The sequence below is a fragment of the Dipodomys spectabilis genome, unplaced genomic scaffold (genome assembly GCF_019054845.1).
Source record: "Dipodomys spectabilis isolate Male_0828 unplaced genomic scaffold, ASM1905484v1 ptg000692l, whole genome shotgun sequence".
Lineage (NCBI taxonomy): Eukaryota > Metazoa > Chordata > Mammalia > Rodentia > Heteromyidae > Dipodomys > Dipodomys spectabilis.
In genome coordinates, this window is record NW_024871369.1 from 498,606 (window position 1) to 511,599 (window position 12,994).

At 45.4% G+C, this 12,994-nt stretch overlaps 1 protein-coding gene across 1 annotated transcript in view; it reads left to right on the forward strand.

Moving 5' to 3' along the window:
* The window catches only part of Prpf6 (pre-mRNA processing factor 6), a 48,099-nt gene that overhangs the window by 4,895 nt on the left and 30,210 nt on the right, over window positions 1-12,994 (forward strand). Inside the window, exons 3-6 of the mRNA XM_042672241.1 lie at window positions 570-688; window positions 3,694-3,772; window positions 6,994-7,170; window positions 7,601-7,756. Of these exons, the coding sequence (XP_042528175.1) occupies window positions 570-688; window positions 3,694-3,772; window positions 6,994-7,170; window positions 7,601-7,756 (531 nt within the window). The remainder of the gene's footprint in view (window positions 1-569; window positions 689-3,693; window positions 3,773-6,993; window positions 7,171-7,600; window positions 7,757-12,994) is intronic.

Consider the following 12,994-nt stretch of genomic DNA (forward strand, 5'->3'; position numbering starts at 1 on the left):
TTCCAGCCTTTTTCTTTTTGCTTATGTGGTGCTGAGGAATCGAACCCAGGGCCTCAGGCATGCAAGGCAAGCGCGCTCTACCACTGAGCCACCTTCCCAGCCCCGAGATATATTTTCAAGTTCAGAATGCTGCTACCTTGGTGGGTTTTTGTTGTTGTTTTTGATTTTCTTTTGCTTTTTGTCCTGGGGCTTGAACTCAGGGCCTAGGCACTGTCCTTGAGCTTTTCAGCTCAGGGCTAGCATTCTGTCACTGGAGGCACAGCTCCATTTCTTGCTTTTTGGAGATAAAGAGTCTCAGGACTTTCCTGCCTGGGGCTGGCTTTGAACAACAATCCTCAGATCAGCCTTCTGAGTAGCTAGAATTATAGATGCCAGCCACCACTGCCTGACCAGTTCCGCTATCTTTTATGTCCCTGGTATTTGAAGAATGTTAATCAGCTGCTCTATAGTGGTCCTCATTTTGGGTTTGTCTTGTAGAAAACACAATTAACAAGGGGTTTCAACCAGATATGTTCTCCGTTGTTGGGATTGTGCTAGAGGGGACGTTAAGTGTTTTATTTGGTTTTTAGTTTAATGGCTATGCCGGAAGCCTGTTCTCAAGTGGGCCTTATGAAAAAGATGATGAGGAAGCAGATGCTATTTATGCAGCTCTGGATAAAAGGATGGATGAAAGAAGAAAAGAAAGAAGGTAAATTGCTTTATTCAAGTTAGAAAAAAATATTTGCTTCAACTTCTTTTCAAACCCCAGAATTGTCAAAAAATAAAAATACAGATTATAATTTTTTTATGTCTGTCCTGGGGCTTAAACTTGAGCCTAAGCACTGTTTCTTAGGATTTTCCCTTGAGGCTGGTGCTCTACCACTTGAGTCACAGCTTAACAACTTTTTTTTTTGTCGGATGTGGGGCTTGAACTCTGAGCCTGGGCGCTGTCCCTCAGCTCTTTAGCTCAAGGCAAGCGCTCTACCACTTGAGCTACAGCTCCACTTTGGTTTTTTTTTTTTTTTTCCTAGTGGTTTATTGGAGATAGGAGTCTCACGGTCTTTGGCTTTGAACCTCGATCCTCAGATTTCAGCCTCCTGAGTAGTGAGGATTACAGGCGTGAGCCACCGGCGCCTGGCTTAGCAACTTTTTGTTGGTTAATTGGAAATAAAAGTCTCACTGACTTCTTTGTTCAGGCTAGCTTTGCACCTTGAAACTCAGATCCTAGCTGCCTAAGTGGTGTGAGCCACTGCCTAACAAAGATAATAATTTATTTATTTATTTTTTTTTTTTGGGTCTGGTCATGGGGCCTGAACTCTGGGCCTGGGTGCTGTCCTACAGCTCTTCAGCTCAAGGCTAGCGCTCTACCACTGCCGTCTTTTTTTTTTTCTCTGCTTATGTGGTGCTGAGGAATCGAGCCCAGGGCCTCATGCATGCAAGGCAAGCGCTCTACCACTGAGCCACCTTCCCAGCCCAAAGATAATAATTTAATGCCTGATGCTGTGGCTCATTCCTGAAATCCTCGCCACTCAGAAGACAAATCTGGAGCATCATAATTTGAATCCAGCCAGGCTAGAAAAGTTGGAGTGACTCCCATCTCCAACCTAACCAGCACAAAGCCAGGCTGGATGCATGTCTTAAATGATAGTGTGACAGCCAAGTAAGCAAGCTGAAGAAGCAGGAGGCCCAGAGTTCAACTTCCAGTACCAGCATTAAAAGAAAAAAAAAAAAAGACTAGTCTGCTCAGTTTTTCTTTATATTGGTGAGTTGGTATTGGGACTCAAACTCAAGACCTTATACTCAGCTTTTTCTGTTCATGCCTAGTGCTCTCCCACTTGAATCATGCCTCCAATTATGACTTTTTGCTGATTAATTGGAGATAAGAGTCTTGTAGGCTGTTTGCCCAGGCAAACAATCAATCCTCAGGTCTCAGCCTTCTGAGTAGCCAAGATGAACCAACTGAACTGTCTGTTCAGTTTTGAGGTTATTTAGGTCTTGTGCTGTGGCAGCTGCACTTGGATACATTTAGTCTAGCCTCAGGGCCTAGGAGCTATCATGAAAGTTTAAAGAAGCAGAAAGTTTAAATTAGCAGAAATTGAGGGGGTTACTTTGTTCATCAGGTTTACCTTTTTTTTGTTGTGGGTCACGGGGGCTTGAACTCTGAGCTTGGGCGCTGTCCCTATGCTCTTCAGCTCAAGGCTAGTGCTCTACCACTTGAGCTACAGCTCCACTTCCGGGTTTTCTGGTGGTTTATTGGAGATAAGAGTCTCACAGATTTTCCTGCCTGGACTAGCTTTGAACTGTGATCCTCATATCTCAGCCTCCTGAGTAGCTAGGATGACAGGATTACAGCCACCAGTGCCGCCAAACTTTTTTTTTTTTTTTTTGCCATTCCTGGGGCTTGAACTCAGGGCCTGGGCACTGTCCCTGAGCTTCTTTTGCTCAAAGCTAGCACTCTACCATGTGAGCCACAACACCACTTCTGGCTTTTTCTGTTTATGTGGTACTAAGGAATTGATCCCAGGGCTTCATGCATGCTAGGGCTAGCACTCTACCACTTGAGCCACAACACCAGTTCTGGCTTTTTCTGTTTATGTGGTACTAAGGAATGGATCCCAGGGCTTAATTGGATGCTAGGGCAAGCACTCTACCACTAAGCCACATTCCTAGCCCTTGGAGATGGGAGTCTTTTTTTGTGGTAGTACTGGGGCTTGAACTCGGGCTCAAGTGCTCACTTGGCTTTTTCATTTGTACCTGGCACTCTACCACTTGAGCCATGTCTCTGGGATTTTCTTTTTTGGAGGGGGGGGAAATAGCAATCTTGGGGCTTGAACTCCAGACCTGGGCACTGTCCCTGAGCTACTTTTGCTTAAGGCTAGTAGTCTTAACACTTGAGCCACAGCACTACTTCTGGCTTCTTCTGTGTATGTGGTACTGAGGAATCAAACTGAGCTTCATGCATGCTAGGCAAGCATTCTACCACTAAGCCATGTTCCTAGTCCCTTTGCATTTTATTTTAAAAATTTGATTTTAAGGCTGGGTACTAGCCGGGTGCCCGTGGCTCACACTGTAATCCTAGCTACTAAGGAGGCTGAGATCTGAGTATCATGGTTCAAAGCCAGCCCAGGCAGGAAAGTCCATGAGACTTTTATCTCCAGTTAACCCCCAGAAAACTGGAAGTGGTGCTGTGGCTCAAGGGGTAGAGTGCTAGCCTTGAGCATAAAATGCTCAGGCCCTGAGTTCAAGCCCCATGACTGGCAAAAAAAAAAAAAAGACTGGGCACTAGTGTCAATTGTAATTGTAGTTACTCTGGAGACTGAGATCTGAGGATTGTGTTTCAAAGCCTAGTTTAGGTAGTAGAGAAGTACATGAGCCTCTTATCTCCAGTTAATCACCAAAATAAAAACCTGAAGTAGAGGTATGGCTCAAGTTGTAGAGTGCTAGCCTTCAGCAAAAACTCAGAGAAAGCTCCTAGGCCCTGAGTTCAAGCCCCAGAACCAATCCACCCACATACACACACAAATTTAACTCCTTTGTGATGGACTTATGTTAAAAAAGTATCAAATACATGTGGAAAATCATAATTACAATTCTTTTGGTGACTCAGTTATACTATTACTATATTATTAATATTTTTGGTTACCTTGTTATAATTAACTTTGTTTTAGAATGAACTCCAGTATTTCTAACGTAAGTACGTGTTTTATTACCTAGAGAGCAAAGAGAGAAAGAAGAGATTGAGAAATATCGAATGGAACGTCCTAAAATCCAGCAGCAGTTTTCTGACCTCAAGGTAAACAGATGAGCTTACATGCTAGTTCTTTTTTTTTTTTTTTTTTTTGGGGGGGGGGGTTCGGTCGTGGGGCTTGAACTCGGCTTGGGCGCTGTCCCTCAGCTCTTCAGCTCAAGGCCAGTGCTCTACCACTTGAGCCACAGCATCACTTCCGGTTTTCTAGTGGTTTATTGGAGATAAGAGTCTCACGGGGCTGGGAAGGTGGCTCAGTGGTAGAGCGCTTGCCTTGCATGCATGAGGCACTGGGTTCGATTCCTCAGCACCACATAAGAAAAAAGAAAAAAGCCAGAAGTGGCGCTGTGGCTCAAGTGGTAGAGCGCTAGCCTTGAGCTGAAGAGCTGAGGGACAGCACCCAGGCCCAGAGTTCAGGCCCCACGACTAGATCCAAAAAAAAAAGAAAAGAAAAGAGGCTCATGGACTTTCCTGCTTGGATTACCTTCAAATAGTGATCCTCAGATCTCAGCCTCCTGAGTAGCTAGGATTACAGGAGTGAGCCACCAGTGCCGGGCACATGCTAGTTCTTGTGTACCTAATCAAAGAGTTGGGCACTGGAGGCTCAAGCCTATAATCTTAGCTACTCAGGAGGCTGAGATCTGAGGATCACTGTTTGAAAGTAATCCAAGCAGGAAAGTCTATGACTTTTTATTTCTAATTAACTATTAAAAAAGCCAGAAGTGGAGCTGTAGCTCACGTAATAGAGTGCTAGCTTGAACAAAAAAGCTATGTCCAGTACCCAAGTTCTGAGTTAAAGCCCTAGGAATGGCACAAAAAAAAAAGGACCAAATTGCCTTCTTGTGGTGTTACTGCTGAAGCCCTTACTCTGCATTTAGCCCAGGGAGATACTTTGTGCTTCTGTATGTTAAACACATGCACATGTCAATGTATTTATCTCTCTATATGTACACGTGTACTCATAATGCATAGATATCTATTGTAAAAGGTAGAACAAATAAACTTATTTTCTTTATAATTACAACTGCATGTCTGTCCGTCCTTCCTTCCTTCCCTGCTGCTCCTGGGGCTTGAACTCAGGGTCTGGGCACTGTCCTTGAACTATTTTTTTCTTTTTTTTTCTCTCAAGGCTTTTGCTTATGACTGGGGCAACTGTTTGAGCCCCATCTCCAGTACTGGCTTTTTGGTGGTTGTTTTGGGATAAACGTCCCAAATTTGTCTGTCTGGGCTGGCTGTGAACATCAGTCTTCAGTTCTCAGTCTCTTGACTGGCTAAGATTTCAGACATGAACCACCACAACCAGCTTTTCTTCTTTTAAAATCTTTTTCCTTCCTTTTTATCCTGTCTTCCTGTCTTTCTTCCTTTTTTTTTTTTCTCAATCATGGAGCCTGAACTCTAGGCATGGGCATTGCCCACAGTGCTTGAGCCACAGTGCTATTTCCGGCTTTTTCTGCTTATGTGGTGCTGAGGAATCGAACCCAGGGCCTCATGCATGCAAGGCATGCACTCTACCACTGAGCCCCCTTCCCAACCCTTTTTCTTTTTTCTTTTTTTTTTGTGCTGCTACTGGGGCTTGGCCACTCTTGCTTTGCTTTTTTTCCTCAAGACTGGTATTCTCCCATTTGAGCCACTGCTCCACGTATAGCTTTTTTGGTGGTTAATTGGAGGTAAGAGTCTCACAGACTTTTCTGCTCAGGCTGGCTTCAAACCGAGAGTCTCAGAATCTCAGCCTCCTGAGTAGGTAGGGTTATAATAGGAGCCACCAGTGCCCAGCTGTATCTTTTTTTTTTTTTTGGCTGGTCTTGGTGCTCAAACTGGGTCTGGGTGTATTTGCAAGCTCCTGCTTGCTCAAGGCTAGCGTTCTACCACTGGTGCCACAGGGCCGCTTACGTTTTTTTCTGTGATTAATTGATGATAAGAGTCTTGTAGACTTTCCTGCCCGGGCTAGCTTTGAACCTCATTCCTCAGATCTCAGCCTCTTGAGTAGCTAAGATCACAGGCTTGAGCCACCGGCTCTCAGCTTATCTTTTTTTTTTTTTTTGGCTGGTTGTGGGTCTTGAACTCTGGGCCTGGGTGCTGCCCCTCAGCTCTTCAGCTCAAGGCAAGTGCTCTACCACTCGAGCCACAGCGCCACTTTCTCAGCTTATCTTTTATTTAACAATTTTTTATTGTTACTATAAAGGTGATGTACAGAGGATTAATTTTTTTTAATGAACTTTTTCTTTCTTTTTTTTTTTTTTTTTTTGTTGTTGTTGTCAGTCATGGGGCTTGAACTCTAGGCCTGGGCACCATCCCTCAGCTCTTCAGCTCAAGGCGAGCACTGTACCACTTGAGCCACAGCATCACTTCTGGTTTTCTAGTGGTTTATTAGAGATAAGAGTCTCATGGGGCCGGGCGCTGGTGGCTCACGCCTGTAATCCTAGCTACTCAGGAGGCTGAGATCTGAGGATCGAGGTTCAAAGCCAGCAGGGGCAGGAGAGACCATGAGACTCCTATCTCCAATAAACCACCAGAAAACCGGAAGTGGCGCTGTAGCTCAAGTGGTAGAGCGCTTGCCTTGAGCTGAAGAGCTGAGGGACAGCGCCCAGGCCCAGAGTTCAAGTCCCACGACCGACAAAAAAAAAAAAAAAAAAGAGTCTCATGGGGACTTTCCTGCCCAGTCTAGCTTTGAATCTTGATCCTCAGATCTCAGCTTCCCGAGTAGCTAGGATTATAGGCGTGAGCCACCAGTGCTTCACTTTATTAGGTTTAAGTAGTTATACAGAGTAGTTGCTATTCTACAAAGCAGTTTATGAATACAATACATCTTTTTTTTTTTTTTTTTTTGTCTAGTTGTGGGGCCTGAACTCGGCCTGGGCGCTGTCCCTCATCTCTTCAGCTCAAGGCTAGCGCTCTACCACTTGAGCCATAGTGCCACTTCTGGCTTTTTTCTTTTTGCTTATGTGGTGCTGAGGAATCGAACCCAGGGCCTCAGGCATGCAAGGCAAGTGCTCTACCACTGAGCCACCTTCCCAGCCCAATACAATACATCTTGATCAATGTAACCCCTTTGATCATTCTCCCCATTTTCTTATCTTTCTATCTTTTGTGGTACTGGGGTTTGAACTTATGATCTTAAGCTTGCCAAGTGGGCACTTTGCTGCTTGACCCATTTCCCTACCCCTGCTTTCGTTCTTTCTAAGACTTAGACTAGAATCTGAAAGTGACATAACCTTGACTGATCTGTGAGGCCCTGCAGATCATTAATGTTTTGAGCTATTTGGTTCCAGAGGAAGTTGGCAGAAGTCACAGAGGAAGAGTGGCTGAGCATCCCAGAGGTTGGCGATGCCAGAAACAAACGCCAGCGGAATCCACGCTATGAGAAGCTGACCCCTGTCCCCGATAGTTTCTTTGCCAAACATTTGCAGACTGGAGAGAGCCACACTTCTGTAGACCCTCGACAAACCGTAAGCATCTGAAAAGAAGGTGGATGGGGCTTCTTTAGTGTCGTTGGAGAGTGCCTGATGGGAACAGAGGATGTGTTGGGTTAAGTGCTTCTGCAGTTCAGAAGGTCTGCTGTGCCCAAACCTATCCCCACAGCTGTGCCTGCCAAGCCATGGTGGGACTTTCAGAGCAGGTTAAGTTTTATTTTTTCTTTTTGGTGGTCTTAGGATTTGAGCTCAGAGCCTTCCTTTGTTAGGCTGGTGTTTTACTACCCAGCTCGTTGGGGTCTTGCTAACTTTTTGCCTGGGTCAACCTCAAACTGTGATCCTTCCAATCTCTACCTCCCAAGGCACTTGGGTTACAGGCATGGTGTCTAATCTAGTAAGCGCTAGTGAGGACGCGAGAAAGTTCTTCAGCACAACTCTGCGAGTCAGTGCTTTGTCTTTTCCCTAGCAATTTGGAGGTCTGAACACTCCATACCCAGGTGGCTTGAACACGCCATACCCCGGTGGCATGACACCCGGATTGATGACACCTGGTACAGGGGAGCTGGACATGAGGAAGATTGGCCAAGCAAGAAACACTCTGATGGACATGAGGCTGAGCCAGGTGAGGATTTGTCATGCATTTTCTTATAGATGGTATTTAAATTTTTTTGTTTTTGTTTTTGGGTCCAGTCGTGGGGCCTGAACTCTGGGCCTGGGCGCTGTCCCTCAGCTCTTCAGCTCAAGGCTAGCGCTCTACCACTTGGGCCACAGCGCCACTTCCAGCTTTTTTCTTTTTGCTTATGTGGTGCTGAGGAATCGAACCCAGGGCCTCAGGCATGCAAGGCAAGTGCTCTACCACTGAGTCACCTTCCCAGCCCCGGTATTTAAATTTTTTGCCTGATAGTTATTTTAAAAGACCTAACAAAGGTTAGGAGATAGGAGCTCAATGGTAGAGTCCAGCTTAGTGTACACAAGTCACTGGGTTTAATATCCAACATTGCAAAAAGAAACTAAAAAGAACAAGTTCAAAACAAAAATGTAAAAAGTCTTTGTTTTTTTTTAAACTTCGTCATGGGGCTTGAACTCTGGGTCTGGGCACTATCCCACAGCCCTTCAGCTCAAGGCTAGCATTCTACCACTTGAGCCACAGTGCCACTTCTGGGTTTTTTTTGTGTATGCATGCTAGGCAAGCAATCTACCACTAGCCACATTCCCAGCCCCAAGTCTGACTTTTCTTTTGTCTGTCATGGGGCTTGAACTCTGGGCTTAGGCGCTGTCCCTCAGCTCTTCAGCTCAAGGCTAGCGTTCTACCACTTGAGCCACAGCACCACTTCTGGCTTTTTTTCTTTTTGCTTATGTGGTGCTGAGGAATCGAACCCAGGGCCTCAGGCATGCAAGGCAAGCGCTCTACCACTGAGCCACCTTCCCAGCCCTTTTTTTATTTTTTAAACTGGTTCTGGGGCTTGAACTCTGGACCTGGGCACTGTCCATGAACCTCTTTGTGCTCAAGGCTAGTGTTCTACCACTTTGAGCCCAGCTCCACTTCTGGTTTTTGAGTGGTTATTTGGAGATAAGAGTCTCATGGGAACTTTTCTGTCTGGCCTGGCCTGGCTTTGAATTGCCATCCGCAGATTTCAGCCTCCTGAGTAGGTAGGATTATAGGTGTGAGCCACTGGTGCCTGGCAAATTCATCTTTTATTAAGTACTTTGTCATGAAAAGACTCTCTGCCCTGGTACAAAGAGCTGTTGGGACTCTGTGTGGGTGAGTACTTAGGACCATAAACAGGGCCCACAGAAAAATGTACTCAGTACCTAAGCAAAGAGCCAGTCTGACATGACATGTTTACCTGTCCTTTCAAGGCCTGAGGTGATATCATAGGGGATATACTCCGTTGATGAAGCTTAGCATTGTTTCCTCTTTATGTAAAAGTGAAGTGTTTTCTTCTTACGTCCCAATGTATTATCCTGTGTTTCTGTTGCACACAGGGTAATAAGGGAGAGGTATTCTAAGATGCCTGACCCTGGTGAAGTTGAAAGTCCTTTCTGGAACTGGAGGTGTTAGTGTATGCTGGGTGGGGGTGAGGAGACCACCTAATTTTTCAGGAGGTAGAGGAGAAAGATCAGGAGTTCAAGGTCAGCTCCAGGCAAAGAGAGTATTGATGAGCCCATCGTTTGTTTTTTTTGGTCCGTCGTGGGGCCTGAACTCTGGGCCTGGGCGCTCGCTGTCCGTCAGCTCTTCAGATGGGCCCCTGTCTTAAAAACAAAATGGGCTGGGCGCTGGTGGCTCACGCTTGTAATCCTAGCTACTCAGGAGGCTGAGATCTAAGGATCGCGGTTCAAAGCCAGCCCGGGCAGGGAAGACCGTGAGACTCCTATCTCCAATAAACCACTAGAAAACCGGAAGTGGTGCTGTAGCTCAAGTGGTGGAGGAGCGCTCGCCTTGAGCTGAAGAGCTGAGGGACAGCACCCAGGCCCGGAGTTCAAGCCCCACACTGACAAAAAACAAAACAAAGGAAGCAGAAGATCTGGGGCATAGTGTGAGTGTTAGCTCACTTGCCTAGCAGGCGTGTCACCCTAGTTTCAATCCTTAATTTTGCAAGTTGGGGGGAGGAGAGCCCTTTCTGGTTCTGATACACATACCAGAAATCACAAAGGGAAGTGCTTTGAAATTTATTCATAATGACATTAAACATCACTAAAAACATGTAGCGTGAAAAACAAACCCAACAAACGGGGAAAAACATAAGAAAATGAGTTGCTAAATAGCATGTATAACTTCCTGTTGCATTCAAACAGAAATGTGTGTGTTTATGGATATATTTTCACACCTCAGAAATGTCTAGGCTGCATAGCCCAGAGATTATTACCAGGATGCCAGACAAGAGTGGCAAGGAGGAGCTTGTAATTTTGTTGAGACACAGTCTTGCCATGTGGTCCAAGCTGGCCTCAAACTTGTGATCCTCTGCTTCAGCATCTTGAGTGCCGAAGTTACAAGTGTGTGCCATTATGCTTGGTTTGTAGAATTTTTCTTTTTTCTTTTTTTGTCATTCCTGGGGCTTGAACTCAGAGTCTGGGCACTGTCCCTGAGCTTCTTTGCTCAAGGCTAGCACTCTTCCACTTGAGCCACATACCACTTCCAGCTTTTTCTGTTAATGTGGTACTGAGGAATCAAACCCAGAGCTTCATGCATGCTAGGCAGGCATTCTGCCAATAATCCACATTCCCAGCCCCTTGGTTTGTAGATTTTTTTTTTTTTTTTTTTTTTTGGGGTCCTGTCATGGGGCCTGAACTCTGGGCCTGGGCGCTGTCCCTCAGCTCTTCAGCTCAAGGCTACCACTCTAGCACTTGAGCCACAGCGCCACTTCCAGCTTTTTTCTTTTTGCTTATGTGGTGCTGAGGAATCGAACCCAGGGCCTCAGGCATGCAAGGCAAGTGCTCTACCACTGAGCTACCTTCCCAGCCCTGGTTTGTAGAATTTTTGAAGCATATGTTTGTATTACTTAAAAGTAGAGAAAGTCTTATAATGAACTTTTTGGTCCTTTCCTGTTTTCATTGGTTGGTTTTGCAGGCCTGGCAATTGCTTTATCACTGAACTGCATTCCTGGTTCCTATTCCTGTTTTTTGTTTTCGTTTTTTTTTTTTTTTTCTTTTGGTGCTGGTACTGAGGCTTGAACTTAGCCTGGGTATGCTGTCCCTTAGCTTTTCTGCTCAAGGCTGGCACTCTATCACCTAGCCACAGCTCCACTTCTGGCTTTTATTGCTGGCTAATTGGAGGTTAGAGTCTCATAGGTTTTCCTGCCTGGGCTGTCTTTGAACCGTGAGATTACAGGAATGTCTACCTTTTTGTGTATGTGTGTGTGCGTGGTGTGGGTGATAGTACTAAGAGTCTTGTACATGCTAGGCTGGCACTCTAACACTAATGCTAGCTACTACCTTCCTAACACTCAGTGTTCCTGAGTGCAGGCTGGCCTTGAACTCTAGATCATCCTGCCTTAGTGCTGGGATTAACAGGCATATACAGTCACCTGGCCTCATGATTAAATCTTTGGTGAATCTTTTTTTTACTCTTACAAGCTGTGTTTTGATGAATTTTTAGGCTTTATGTCCATATCAGTTAACATTCATGTGTAGTAGCTTTGAGGTAAAACTTTTAGATCAGAAATGTTTATTTGTGTTGGTAATACTATGGTTTGAACTCATTTGAGCTTCCCAGATAGACATTCAGACAAACACTAACACCTGAACAACACTCCCAGCCCTCTTTTGCTTTAGGATAAGTTTTTGTCTTTTTTGCTGATGGCTATCTTCAGTCTGAGATCCTCCTACCTGTGTTTCAAGAATAGCTGAGAGGGCTGGGAAGGTGGCTCAGTGGTAGAGCGCTTGCCTTGCATGCATGAGGCCCTGGGTTCGATTCCTCAGCACCACATAAGCAAAAAGAAAAAAAGCCAGAAGTGGCGCTGTGGCTCACGTGGTAGAGCGCTAGCCTTGAGCAAAAGCAGCTCAGAGACAGTCCCAGGCCCTGAGTCCCACCTCACTGTCCAGCATAGAACTTGGCAGCACTGGGTCCTCTGTCACCTCCCCTTATTCAGAAGTTGAACTGATGGAGCGCATGGAATTTTGTGCTTACTTTTTCCAGATGCAGCCTTACTATTTCCCACAGAAGCTGCATCATTTTTCATTTCTGGACAACTATACCCCTAGCCAGGAGTCTCTCTTTCCCTTCCCCTCTCTCCTTATAGGGTTTCTTTTCTTTTCTTTTTTTTTTTGGGGGGGGGGGTCTGGTCGTGGGGCCTGAACTCTGAGCCTGGGCGCTGTTCCTCAGCTCTTCAGCTCAAGGCTAGCACTCCTACCACTTGAGCCACAGCGCCACTTCTGGCTTTTTTTTCTTTTTGCTTATATGGTGCTGAGGAATTGAACCCAGGGCCTCATGCATGCAAGGCAAGCGCTCTACCACTGAGCCACCTTCCCAGCCCAGGGGTTTCTTTTCTCCAAGCTGGCCTTGAATTCATGAGCTTTCTACCTCACCCTCCCGGTGCTGAGATTATGGGTGTACTACCCCATCCAGTCCATTTTACGTTCCTAGGCACTGTCCCTGAGCTTTTTGTTTGTTGTTTAGTTTGTTGGAGATAGGAGTCTCACAGATTTTCCTGCCCTGGCTGGCTTCAAACCTTAATCCTAATACCTCAGCCTCCCGAGTAGCTAGGTTTACAGGTGTTAGAGTTTGAATTATCAGCACCCAGTGTAATCCATTTTATATTTCCAACAGTAGTGCACAGGCTTCTTCCAATTTCTTCACATTTTTTCCAACATCTTTTCTTTTTTTTTTCTTTTTCTTTCCTTGAAAATAGACAACCATAATGGATGTAAAGTATCTCATTGTGATATATATTTACAGTTCCCTAAAAAACAGTAATGTTGAGTTCTTTTAATGTATTTATTGGCCATTCAGATGTCTTTTTTTTTTTTTTTTTGTCAGTTGTGGGGCCTGAACTCTGGGCCTGGGCACTGCCTCTCAGCTCTTCAGCTCAAGGCTAGCACTCTACCACTTGATCCACAGCTGTATTTCTGGCTTTTTCTGAGTATGTGGTGCTGAGGAATTGAACCCAGGGCCTCATGCATATAAGGCAAGCAAGCACTCTACCGCTGAGCCACCTACCCAGCCCCATTATATATCTGTATTATAGAGTATTTATTCAAGTCTCCCTCACAAAATTTTATCTTGTTGTGCTTGGGATTGAACCCAGAACCTCACATATACTGGGCAAGCACTTCATTACTGAGCTACATCCCTAAACTTGCTTCATGTATGTGTGTGCGTGCACACATACACATCAGGGCTAAAACTCAGGGCCTTGTGCTT